Source organism: Condylura cristata, unplaced genomic scaffold (genome assembly GCF_000260355.1).
Source record: "Condylura cristata isolate star-nosed mole 26May11 unplaced genomic scaffold, ConCri1.0 scaffold00015, whole genome shotgun sequence".
In the NCBI taxonomy this organism is placed as follows: domain Eukaryota; kingdom Metazoa; phylum Chordata; class Mammalia; order Eulipotyphla; family Talpidae; genus Condylura; species Condylura cristata.
In genome coordinates, this window is record NW_004567116.1 from 4386500 (window position 1) to 4398564 (window position 12065).

The 12065-nt window shown below is 62.7% G+C and overlaps 1 protein-coding gene across 2 annotated transcripts; it reads right to left on the reverse strand.

Moving 5' to 3' along the window:
- Window positions 1-427: 427 nt before the first annotated feature.
- TKFC (triokinase/FMN cyclase) lies at window positions 428-12043 on the reverse strand. Of its 2 annotated transcripts, none has more exons than XM_004682738.2 (18): window positions 11982-12043; window positions 10623-10734; window positions 8214-8403; window positions 7341-7451; window positions 7066-7247; window positions 5712-5790; window positions 5459-5548; window positions 4660-4694; window positions 4501-4585; window positions 4301-4390; window positions 3768-3884; window positions 3394-3513; window positions 3114-3251; window positions 1736-1842; window positions 1527-1630; window positions 1414-1447; window positions 1228-1317; window positions 428-949 (listed from the first exon to the last, which is right to left on the reverse strand). In XM_004682738.2, the coding sequence occupies exons 2-18, from the start codon at window positions 10623-10625 to the stop codon at window positions 788-790; spliced, it is 1737 nt and encodes a 578-aa protein (XP_004682795.1). In that variant the 5' UTR covers window positions 10626-10734; window positions 11982-12043; the 3' UTR covers window positions 428-787. The 2 variants fall into 2 exon arrangements, with proteins under 2 accessions (XP_004682795.1, XP_012581178.1); XM_012725724.1 differs by having other exon boundaries at window positions 859-949; window positions 1228-1295.
- Window positions 12044-12065: the final 22 nt, after the last annotated feature.

The window sequence follows — 12065 nt, forward strand, 5'->3', positions numbered from 1 at the left end:
GGTTTCAGGCAGACCAGGTCAGTTGTGTCGAGGCCCCTCAGGGCCCTGAGCCACGGCCCAGGCTGACGTGCACAGCCCCTCGCTGCCCCTGGTCTCTGCACGACCAGCCAGAGCTTGGTCAGGGTCTGGGAAAGACGGGGTGCTGGGGTGCCGGTTCTGCGCTACCACTGGGCCTGAGAACACAGCTGTCTCCAGCGTCCTGTCTGACTCCTGCTGAGAGAAGCGCACCCATCAGTGTGTACGGGATGGAGGCTGGGAGTCGGTGGGTGGCCGGGACCCTGGGGAGCCCGGCCCGCTGCCCAGACCCTGCCTCTGGGTCTCAGGGGCTACGAGACCGGTAGGACCACTTCAGTTGGGAACTGGGGTCCCTGCCCCCCCCCCCGTCCACGTATTAGAAAGGATTTCAGAGGACGCGTATCTCTGTTGCTGCGATGTGATTTATTAGCCGCTTTCCACACTGGCGCTGAAGGTCTTTCTAGGGAGTCTTAAAGCCAAACACGCAGGGCAGGTTCAAGGCGGCGCCGCCCCGGGGAAATGCCTAATGGCTGCAGCCCAGAGCCGGGCAGGGAGCCCCGGGGACTCCACTGTCCCTGACAAGGAACGGGCCAGACGGGCTGTGCCTAAGAGGCGCCTGGCCCAGGGAGGGCCTGGCAGGAGCTCCGGAGAGTTCCTGCTGAACTCAGAGGACCGGCCCTGGGCACGAGCCACCAGGGAAGGTGACCGCTGGGAGACAGGCGGTGACCGTGCCCCTCTGCACAGCACGGAGGTGCACCCAGGCTGGAGGCCCTCACTCCCCCTGGCTCTGCAGGGCCTCCAGGACGGCTCTGAGGATGGCTGCAGCTGCCACGGCCCCAGGGTCTGGTTGGTCCAGCCGCGCAGAGCTGATGTAACTGGCCCTTCCGGCTCCCGCCTCCATGTTCTTGGTGGCCTGGGCGGCAGCTTCTGCACTCTGGGGTGTGGGAGCAGGTTCAAGCAAGAGCGCCCCACATGCTCCCACATGGAGCCTGGGGGCCCGGCCCTGCAGCGGCCTGTGTACCGTCTCCAGGGCAGGGAGCAGGCAAGGGCCACTGCTTACTGGTGTCCCACACACGGGACACCTTTCAGCTCAGCGCAGCTCTGACACAGGTGCTGAGCTCCACTTTCAGGGTTGGAAGCAGGTACGGCAGGAGACTAACCTGCTGGGGCAGAGGGAGGGGAGACCCCCCGGGGCTGGGCCCACTCGCTCACCTTGACTGCTTTGGTCAGGGTGCGGAACAGGTCAGCCCCTGGACTCTTCCAGGCTTGGAGCTCCTGTCCTGCAGCCCATAGAGAATCCAGCTGGACAAGGTGGGGGGAGCAGTGAGTGCAGGCCCTGCCAGTTGGGGTGGCCTCCAGGGCTCTGCACTGAGAGGGGAAGGGTGGGCCCAGGCATACCATTGTCCTGTCCCCCGGGGCAGCCTGTCCGTACCTGGCAGGGAAAGCAGAAATGAGACTCACCGAAGGGGACCCTGCCCACCCCTGGTCTAAGGCTTGGGGCCCTGGCTCACTTCTGCATGGCTTCCAGGCCAGCGTCCATGGCAGCAGACCAGGCTGGGAGGTCAGTCTTGGCTTTGAGGCTCTGGGCTGCTGCTGTCAGGAACAGGCCGTAGAGCTGGGGAGACCCGAGTGCTGAGCTGAGCGTGTGGCTGCTGGAGGCCTCAGCCCAGCGGGATGCCTCCAGGCCAGCCCACCCCGCCCTGGGGGCTGCTGTACTCACTGCCCCAGAAGAACCCCCCATCTTCTCCAGTAGCAGGACAGACAGTTTGGAGAGGAGCTGGGCAGGACTGGGAGGGAGCGGACCTGCCTTCAGCCATCCCTGGATCGCTGCAGGCAGAGCGAGACAGAGGGGCTCAGAGACCCCAGCTCTATCTGCTTGGACCCCAACCAAGTGCCCAGCCTCACTGCCAAGAACAGAAACGGTGCTGGACGAGGCTGAGGGGTTCCCGGGGCGCCCTTTCCACCCAGCGTGCAGTCAGGGGCGACGCGGGCCCCTGGCTCACAGCGACCTCAGCCGATCCCCCAGGTAAGGCCGCGTGACACTCGTCACATTTCCCTTTTCCTCTCCCTGTGTTCTCTGTCATCTGCGTTTATGGACCCTTCCTGCTTACTGTCTGTCTTCCCAGAAGAACATACGCCAAGAGGGCAGTGGTGTTTGCTGACTTTGCTCACTGCTATATCCAGGGTCCAGAGCCGTGCCCAGCTCTGGAAGGCAGGAAATAACATGTTTTTGAACGGGGCTGTCTGGTTGAGAGCTTTTCATTGCTCTAGGTCAGCTGAGAAAAATCAGGGCCCTGGAGGGAATTTCCCTGGAATCTGCAGGCACTGAATTGTGTGTGTTACTGTTTTTTAGATTTTTTTTTATAGATGTATGTATTTATTCATATAGAACTGGGGTACAGGCCAGCGAGAAGATTCATGGGAGACAGAGTGGGGAGCAGACAGGCAGATGGATGAAGTACACTGCTGAGGGGAGCAGCAGGGAGACAGGAGAGGTCTGCCGCGCCATGTGGGTCACCTCCGGGGCCCGGGATTGAACTCGCACTGAAGCAGCTGTGGCTCGCATGCAGTGCTGGGCTTTAACCCGCTGTGCCACCAGGGAGGGTCAAGTTGTTGTGTTTTATTCTAAAGTGATAACCTTCTGCACTTGTAGAGCTAGCTAGTTACATTTGTAGAGCCTTTTATTCATGAAAACAGGCAAAGGGGTGCTGGGCTTTGTGAAGGTGCTCACTGGCCACTTCGCATCATGTTCTGGAAGGCCTGGAAACTGCTTCATGAAATGCCCAGGTTGGGGCCCTCCCTGGTGGCACAACAGGTTAAAGCACAGCACTGTGAAGCTATACTGCAGCACGAGTTCAATTCCCAGCCAGGGAGTGACCCACAGGGCGCAGCAGACCTCTCCTGTCCTGCCCGCTGCTCCCCTCAACAGTGGATCTGCCTGTTTTGCTCCCAACTCTGTCTCTGATGAATCCTCTCATCCCCCTGCACCTCTGGCCTGTACCCCAGTTCTGTGTGCATAAGTAAAAAGAACTGCCCAGACCTCAGAACCGAGGTGCCACACACACCCTCCCCAGAGCTGCAGAGGTCCCGCCACCAACCTCTGGCGGCACGGCTGTGGGTGGTGCCACAGTCCCCATCGCCCGCAGCGCGGTCCAGGGCGTTGAGCTGCTCCTCCAGGCCGAGGAGGGTGCTGCACACCCGCTCCAGCACGGGCACCATGCACTTTGAGGCTGAGCCTGGCAGACAGTGGAGGCGGCCCCCAGTCCCTTCTCATGACATTTGACCCTTGTGGGTTCCTAAAGACCCCACGCACCCCCAACACCTTTCGGGGCTCAGGCCAAAGCCAGGCCCGTCCTGCCCAACAACTGGACTGAGTACCTCCTGTGGCGCTGGAGTCCGGGGCCTCCGGGGGCTCAGCGGGGGCTGGCCGGCTCCGCTGCCGCCCGGTCACAGAGACCCTGGCCACTTTAGGCCAGGCTGCAGCGTTGGTTTTAGCATCTGGACACACAGATGGCCCTCTTAGGCATGGGTGGGCTGTCCGGGGAGCAGCTGGGCTGGACTCCCCAGCTGGCGGCCCGGCTGCCTCCACTTTGGCAAGCAAATGCCCGCTGTGGAAAGGGCAGCGGGAAGGGCCCTGCACCCACCCCGGTCCCCCCGTGAGAGCTGGGGAGGCTGGAGAGCCCGGCGAGGGCCTGACCGTCGTGGTCCGCTCCTTGGGGTCTCTCCAAGTCCCCGGCGACTCCAGGCCTCACCTAACAGTTTCAGGAGGGGTTCATCCACCAGCAGAAGGGTGAGAGAAACGCCAGGCATCTCCAGGGCTGACATGAAGGTGCCCACCAGGGCACGCGCAATCTTCACCCTGCGGCCCTCTGCAATCCGGAGCGTGGAAGCCGTGAGGTAGGGCACTGCCCCCCGAGAGTAGGGAGAAAGTCGGGGGAAATGGGGACTGTGGAGGTTGGGGCCCTGAGATTGGTTAGGGAGATGCCAGGTTTCCGCTAAGCATTACTCTAAGTCACCACAAACATCCATGTTCCCTGGGGGTCCCTCCTACCAGGCAGCGGAGCAAGCCCAGACCCACTTACCACGTTCCTATGGCCGCCAGGCACCGTGCCCGGTGTGGGGCACAGTGAGCCTCTGACCTCACAGCGCCCCTTCAAGGCTGCGCTGTTGGTTTTACCCCGTTATGGACAAGGGAAGGAGGGAGTGTGACCCAGAGGCCGGCGCTGCGGTCCCCAAGGCCAGCCTCCAGGGACTGGGTGGAAGGCGCCCGCGGGCTGGGGCTCACCGAGGGTGCGGATGGCAGCGTCGGCGATGATGCCCAGTTCCAGGAACGACAGGCCCCCCAGGTTGTTGACCACCAGCACCACGGAGGAGCCTGTGTGCAGACACAGCCCCCTGGTGGTGCCTGGCCGGCAAGGGGGTGGGGGTGGGGTAGAGGGTAGGGGGGTGGAGGAGTGGCAGGCTGGAGAGGTCACAGCTCTTTACCAGACTGCACGGGCACGCGGGACACGTTGGAGGGGCTGGTCATGTGGTCCAGCATGAGCGTCACGATCTCGTCAGCCGTGGCCATCTGCCGGAGGGGGCCAGGTCTCAGCTGCGCCTGGGGCCCCAGCGTCAGAGCAGCTGGCCCCGGAGTCCACCTACCTTAATCCGGCGCACGCCAGCTTCCCCGTGGATGCCTGTGGAGAGACCCACTCGGGACCTGAGAGCTGCTCAGGCGCTTCCATCAGGATGTGCTAAGTGCTTGGGAGAGCGAGGTGTGCGCGCTAGGGAGCAGCGCAGCAAGTGTGGACTAGTGGAAATGCCTTCTCCGCCCTCCAACCCTCCTGCTTGCTTAACCTTCAACTAGCTCAGGAAGGTTACTTAACCCTTCACTAGCTAAGCAGCCTTGAGGAGGCAGCCACAGCACGAGGCATAGGCGTGGGCCTGTGGGAGAGGGAAGCTTGCGGCTGGGTGGTCCACTGGCAGGAGGAGCAAAGGCAGGTGGGTGAGGAGAGGGCCGCAGCCAGGCAGGTAGGGCCAGGAGCAGCTTGGGACTTGGAAATACTAGCACTGGGCCCCCTGGCGGTGCAACAGGTTGAAGTGCTGCGCTGCGAAGCTGCCACGGCCACTGCAGCACCCCGGCCCCAGGGTGACCCCCACGGTGCAGGAGACCTCTGCTGTCTTGCCCGCTGCTCCCCTCAACAGCTGCCCGCTGCTCCCCTCAACAGCGCCCTTCTCAGTCTGCCTGTTCTGCTCCCCACTCTGTCTCTGGTGAATCCTCTCACCACCCCTGCACGTCTGATCTGCACCCCAGTTCCGTATGAGTAAATAAATACATCTTTGAAAGAAAATACAAGGACCACCTAGCGACAGTCCCAGGTGAGCAGAGGGCACAGGCAGAGGCTCCCAGGGCAAAGAGGTGGGCCGGGCCCGGGAAGCGGGTGTGACGGACACTGCTTACCGAGGCCCAGCTCCACGTCATCGGCAGAGAGCTGGAAGGTGGGTGTGGAGCCAGGGACGCTGCAGGAGGACAAGCTCACTCCCAGGGTGCCTGGAGAACGGGGCAGGTGACCGCTCTGCTCTTGCACTGCTGGGCAGCAGCCTTGGACACCGGCCTGCGGCAGCCGCTCCATGAGAAGGCTGCCAGACCCTTCTCTCAGGGTGAGGGAACGCGGCCACCCGTGCCCAGCCCCAGGGAGACTGGACGCACTCACCCATGTTCTTGGCGACTGCGCTCACCCGCTCCGTGATCTCCTGCAGCCCCACGCCTGCCTCAGCCAGGGCGCCAGCCACCTGCACCCACACAGAGAAGAGCCCCCAGGATGGCAGGGGTCACTTCTGGACATAGAAGACAGGCTGGGTTGGGTTTCCAGTTGGGCAGGGCAATCTTGGTGCTCCCACATTGCCACACTTAGGGCAGAAGAGCGACCCCCCCCCCACATTCACAATGCACCTGCTAGGAAGCTGCGAGAAGCCCGGTCTCTAAGTCTGTGTCAGGGCCCTCCCTGGTGGCACAACGGGTCAAAGCAGAGCACCAGAAGCTGTCTGCAGCCACTACGGCACGAGTTCGCATCCCGGCCAGGGAGCTGACCCACATGGCACAGCAGACCTCGCCGGTCTCCCCAATCTCCTGAGCCAGAAGTTAGGCTCAGAAAGGGGTAGTGACTTGTCTGGTGTCACACAGCACATAGCTGGTGGCACTTCCCGATGCCTAGTCTAGACTTCTTTCGCTGGGGCATATACACTGGCTCACTTCCCCACCTCCCCACCCCAACACTTTTTGCAGAACATTTGGAGTGGGCTAAGAGGCAGGAAGGTGACGAGGCCGCAGCGGCTACCCTGAAGGACCTCTCGAGTCTGGGGAGGGGTGGGGAGGCAGGCATACAGGCTGGACATGGAACGCAGGGCGACAAGTTCAAGGACAGAACTCACAATGGGATGTTATGGGTTACTGAGAAGGGGCTCCCCGCCAGGGAGAGGAGGAAGGAAACCTCCTGCAGGGTGCCTGGCCAGGGAAGGATTTTCAAGGCCTCAGCAAAGCCACAGATGTGGTCGTGGAGCACAAGAGAAGAGCAGGGATAAGGGGAGATGACCCTGGAATGCTGGGGAGGGGGGCCCAAGCCCAGAAGCCTGGGTCAACTCCAGAGACCCTGGCAGACTCGGCCATGAACACCCTGGTCACACACATTTGAAGGGCGCGTCTCCCGCACACCCACAGGCAGGCATGCGCCCCTCCCCCGGGGCAGGATGGGGAGGAGACTGGGAGGGCACTTAGGCGGCGGAGAGCCCGGGGAGCCAGCCCAGCGAGGGCCCGCAACCAGCGGGCACAGCAAGCGAGGCCGGGTCAAGGCTGGCCAGGACAGGGCTCCAGGAGGCTGTGTGGGAGGCATCTGGGGGTCCAGCCACCAGGGGAGGGGACGGCAGGATCTGGACAGAGTCTGCACTCTGGGCTTAGGCAGTGGCGAGGGTGGGGCCTTCCTGGTCAGGGGCCCCAGCCGAAGGCGGCCTTCCGGGGGGCCACATGCTGTCTGGAGAGAGGCGTCCAGCAGGGCCCAGAGGGAGCCTCACCTTGTGGATGAGGACCGTGCCGCAGAGCCCCCGCCTGCCCGCCTTCTTCAGGACCGTGAAGGCGCTGTCGTCCCCGATGACCGCCATCTCCACAGGGATGCCCTCAGCCCGGGCCCGCTCCAGGGCGATGCCGAAGTTGAGGCGGTCCCCGGTGTAGTTTTTCACGATGAGGAGGGTTCCCGCTGCAGGAGCAGCCAGCAGGGGCCCATCAGGTTGCCCTGGCCACCCTCGGGCCTGTCCTCTCCGCAGCCACCTCTCCTGCAGGCCACACTTACCTGTGCCCGCCTGGGCCACGGCCCTGATGGCCGCCAGGATGCTGCCCACTGCCGGGGAGGCGAACACGGCGCCGGCGATGACCCCTGTCAGCATCCCCTTCCCTATGAAACCTGGAGAGAGGCGGGCGGGTGGGGGAAAAGGCTGGTGGGCACCTCTGGGGGCCTCACGATGGCTCTCCGCAGGTCTTCACGCAGGAGTCGCCGCCTGGAGAGGCCCCTGAGCTCCCAACCGGAGGCGGCCACCCAGCCCCGAGGGTCCTGCGACTCGCTGTCCCGGCTCCCTTCACGCCGCCTTAGCTCGCTCTGGAATGATTTCCCACTCGTGCGTTTACTCGGTTAGTGTCTCCCAAAGGAGAACGGACACCCCATGGGGCTGCTCCTTGTGTGTCCGGCTTCCTACGGGGTCCCTAGTGCCCAGAACAGCCCAGGTGCACGGCAGGTGCTCGCCGGCATCTGCTGTGCAGATGTGAGACTCTGGAAAGGGAGAGGGGGAGGGACAAGGGTCAAGAAGCCTGCGCCCCGCACCCCTGCGCTTCCAGTGCCAGGCATGCTCAGGAAACAATCCAGAACTGTCCACAGTGCAAGTCAGAATACAGGAGGGGACTGGGAAGAGGAGCGGGCTGTGGGCTGGAAGAGTCAGGCGCCCTTCTCAGAGAGACGTCATCCAGGCATTCACGAACCCACCAGCTCTCAGCGGTCATTTGTCCAACCGCGAACTTGCATAAGATGGAGAGACCGAGGCCCAGGGAGAGGCCGTGACTGGCCCCAGGGTCCCACTCCGGGCTGTGCGCTGCCCCTGCAGCTGCCAGCTCTCGGGGCCCTGCCCGCTCTGCCCAGCGCCCCGCCGCCCCACCGCTAGCCCGGGGCTCTCACCAGCGTGGGCGGGCTCGTGGCCGGAGCCCCCACCCGACAGCAGCGCCACCCGGCCCCGGAGGCTGTCCAGGTCGGAGCGGAGTGCCACGCGGTGGCCCTGCAGGAGCTGCACGTTGGGGTTGCAGGCCACCAGGCCAGCGAGCGCGTCGTCCGCACAGCCCGCCACCGAGTTCACCAGCTTCTTGGAGGTCTGTGGGGGGCAGGGAGGAGGTTCCGGGTGTGGTGGCCGAGCTGAGGCCCTCGTCCCCTGCCCCCGGGGACACGGCCTTTCCTCAGGGGGGTGTTTTTGTGAGTTCTTAATTTCTGACCTAAATGTATGGAGTGTATGGGGCCGTGGCTTAAACTGATCCTGAAAAATGACTGTAATACAAAGAAAATGCCAGAGCGGGTAGCCTGAGTATAAAAACATCTACTAAAGTTGCAATCTGACAGCCGTCTCCTTTCCTAAGAAACCCAGGCCAAGCCTCCTTGCAGGGCAAGGGCCGTGACAGGCCCCTGCTCTGGTGGCCTCTCAGCGACCGGGCAGGACCGGGCTCTGTGTGTGCAGCTGCGCAACGCCGCATAGCTCCCCTGCGGGCTCAGAGAGCACTGTCACCCGTGCCGCGGCAGCACAGGCGGGCACGCAGCCTCCTTAGCAAGCCCTGGCCTCGCTGCGAAGGGTACGCGCCAGTTAGGTTGGCAAAAGGGTGTGAGGGGCAGTGGGAAGAAAAAGGGAGGCTCTTCCGGGCCGACGGAGCGTGTCAGCTCAGGTGTGGGGGTGTGAAAGTCTGGTGGGCAGGCCAGAAGCAAGTTCGAAGGACCTGAGCAACGAGTGACCCCCAGGGAGAGGTGGGCAGTTCCTCCCAAGCTCAGAGAGGGCCTGGCCTCGGGGATCACGGGCAGGCAGCGCTGTCCAGTGGAGCCGAGCCAGGGTGCGGGCAGCAGCGAGCAGTGTCGGGCTGAGAGGTTAGGGCTTGGGACTTGCAGTCCTGGGCGCTTGGGCTCAAATCCCACTTTGCCTCTCAGCCTGAGGACTCAGGAGTCACCTCCCTTGAGCTTTGGTCTTCCTCTGCAAAACGGGTGCTCAATAAGCAGAAAAACATCCAAAAAAGGGAACTTGTCCCTTCCTCAAACAGGTGCTGAAAAGCTGGAGCAGACTCTACAGGTGCAGCTGGGGCCCTTGGAGTCCCCAAGACCAGGAAAGGGGGGTGGGGTGGGGGTGGGGGCCGGACCAATAGGGTCGCAGAGGGCCGGGCTCCCAGCGCCACCTGGTGGCCTGGGGACGGGCTGCCGCTGAGCCAGACCTGGCAAGGCCACTCTGCCCAGTGTGCTCCTGGCTTGCCAGCACCAGGCTTCCCCGTGCAAAAATGGACCTTCCTGGATCTGGCAGGGGCCAGGTCCAAGCCATCTGCTGTGGGACGCAGCCCAGGCCAGTAGGGAGTGCGCAGAAAAAGATTGGCTCCATGTCCCAAGCAGAGACTGAGAGCCGGGCTGGATCAAAGCGCTGCCGAGCACATCTTATTCAACGTCCCCGCAGCCCTACGGAGGGGCGGAGGGGCAATTAGCCGTGAGGAAACTGGCAGTCACGGTGCCCGAGGTCCCACAGCCAGCAGGTCTGTGGTTCCAAAGCTGCTTCCACCTGGCTCTGGAAGGACATGGGCTTGGGGCTTGTGTGTGAGCTGTGAGTTGGTTTCAATCCCAAGCCCACCCTCCTGCGCCACCAGCTTCCAGGAGTGTGCCCCCTCGCCACCTGACAGTCTGCCCTGGGGTTTGCAACCATTTTCATGCTAGAACAAAAGTGGGACTCAGGAGCCAGGGCTAGCCCTAGCTGCCAGCAGTGTGAGAGGGCGGAAGGGAAGGAAGTCGGCTAGGTGCTGTGTGAGGCCCCCAGGACTTGCTGACCCCCCCACTGCCTGGGAGGCAAGCCTTATCTACCTCATTAAGGTAGGGGAGGAGAGGCCCAGAGGGGTCAAGTCTCTGTAAAAGGTCACATGCCTGTGAGGCAGGCTGAAAGCTGAACCCATGACTGTCCAAGGCCTGCTTCGGTCCAGGTCAGTTCTGGAGAGGGCCTGGGGTAGAGCCCAAGTGCACTGGGACCTCCATAGTGTAGATGTGCCCCCAACCCAGGCCCTTCTCATAGCTCCTTCTGGGACTGCTACAGTGTCTGCCTCTGAGTGCTAGCTGTTCACATGCTCTTAAATCCACGGCCCAGGCCCCCGGTACACGGAGTCGGGAGCAACTCAGGTGATAGTGCCCGGCCGGCTGGCTGGGCCCAGCTGGGAAGTGGCGTGAAGGGGGGAGCAGGTCCTGAGAGGAGACTGATCCTGTCTCTTCACCTCTCGGACCTCAGAAGGCAGCACATCTCTGTGAAGGTCTCTAAGAGCCCAGGGCTCCCCACCCCCTTCCCTTGCCTGTCTCTGTGGGACTCACCATGGTGAGGACGCTCTGAAGCAAACTGAGTTCACTCCCTCACACTGAGCTGCCGGAGCCGGCGATCCTACGTGTGCCACCTGGGTCCGGCGCAGTGGGGTGGCCGCTGCACCTGCAGGAGTGGGCGGCAATGAGCACTCCGGAAGGCACTGCAGGCCTACTGGTGAAGTCACGCTCCCAGGGCCCTAGTCATTAGGGAGCTGTCCTAAACTTTGATCCAAGTCCAAACTCTAGTACTGGCCTGGGGATAGAGAAGAGCGTGGGACTGAAAGGGTCATGCTGCTTCTGGCTGCCAGAAGCCAAATCGATCATGCGGGGCAGGGTGGCCTGCATGTCCAGCGGCAGTGCCCAATTCATCGCCACCATGCAGAGTTACTGACACACTAACTCCACCCCTCCCACACGTATCACATGAAGTAATGTTTAAAAGATCTTCACACCCTCCCCTTGCTGGCACTGACACCCCACCAGGAGAGAGGCGGCTGAGGCTGTGACCCCAGTTAGCCCCTGGAAGCCCACTCAGAGCCCCGTGACGTGTGTGAGGCCCTGCTAGTCAGAGGCAGGACTGAAATGCATGTCTGATCTTTTCCCACAAAGCCTGTGTTCTCTCTACTGAAAATTCAGTGCCTCCAGAGTCAGGCAGAGGCCCCAGGGTGGAAATCGTGTATGTTATAACCATGGTTTAGCCTCCTGGCTCAGCATGGCTTAGAGGGTGCCAGTCATCTTGGGCCTTGTGCTCTGTGTGTCTGCAATGGAAAGATTCCAGGCCTGACTTCCTGGGGGTGGGGTCTTAGGTAAACCAGATCGATGCCCCAGCCACAGCACCCTCACTGTGGGGGTGGGGGTGGGGGCAGGGATGGTGTGTGTGTGTGCTCCAAGCCATGAGGTTCTCTCCCCATTCTTTGGGGGAACCTGTCTGAATAGGTGGCCTGTAAGTTACAGGAACTGGCTGCCTTCCTGACTCCTCACTGGTCACAATCTGATTTTGTGTCTGAGGTCAGAATGTATACAATAGGGCACCCATAATGCCCCTTCAGACTTGGAAGTCTGAGATTCAACAGCTTGCAAGGGAGGGGTAAGCATCCGGGTGTCCGGGTGTCCCGTCCCCCCAAACCGGCGAGGCTGAGGATCGATCATCCTCGGGTCCAAGTGTGTGCACAGGCTGGCGTGGAGGAACTGGAGGTCGAAGGGGTCCTCCCTTAAGTAGGGACCCACGGTCCCGGGGGTGCACAGCCGCGGCCACCTCCCCCCCTCCTTAGGCCGCCGCAGTCCTTCGACTTCCCGAGGAAGGAACGGGCCCGAGGGCGCTCGGAGCAATGGCAGGGGGAGAGGGCCGGGGCGGCGGGGGCGGGCTCGTACCTCCCCGGCCCGCTCTAGCCCGCACCAGCCACCTGCTCAGCCGCCGCTGCTGCACAAGGACCCCCTGCGGAGTAACCGCATCCG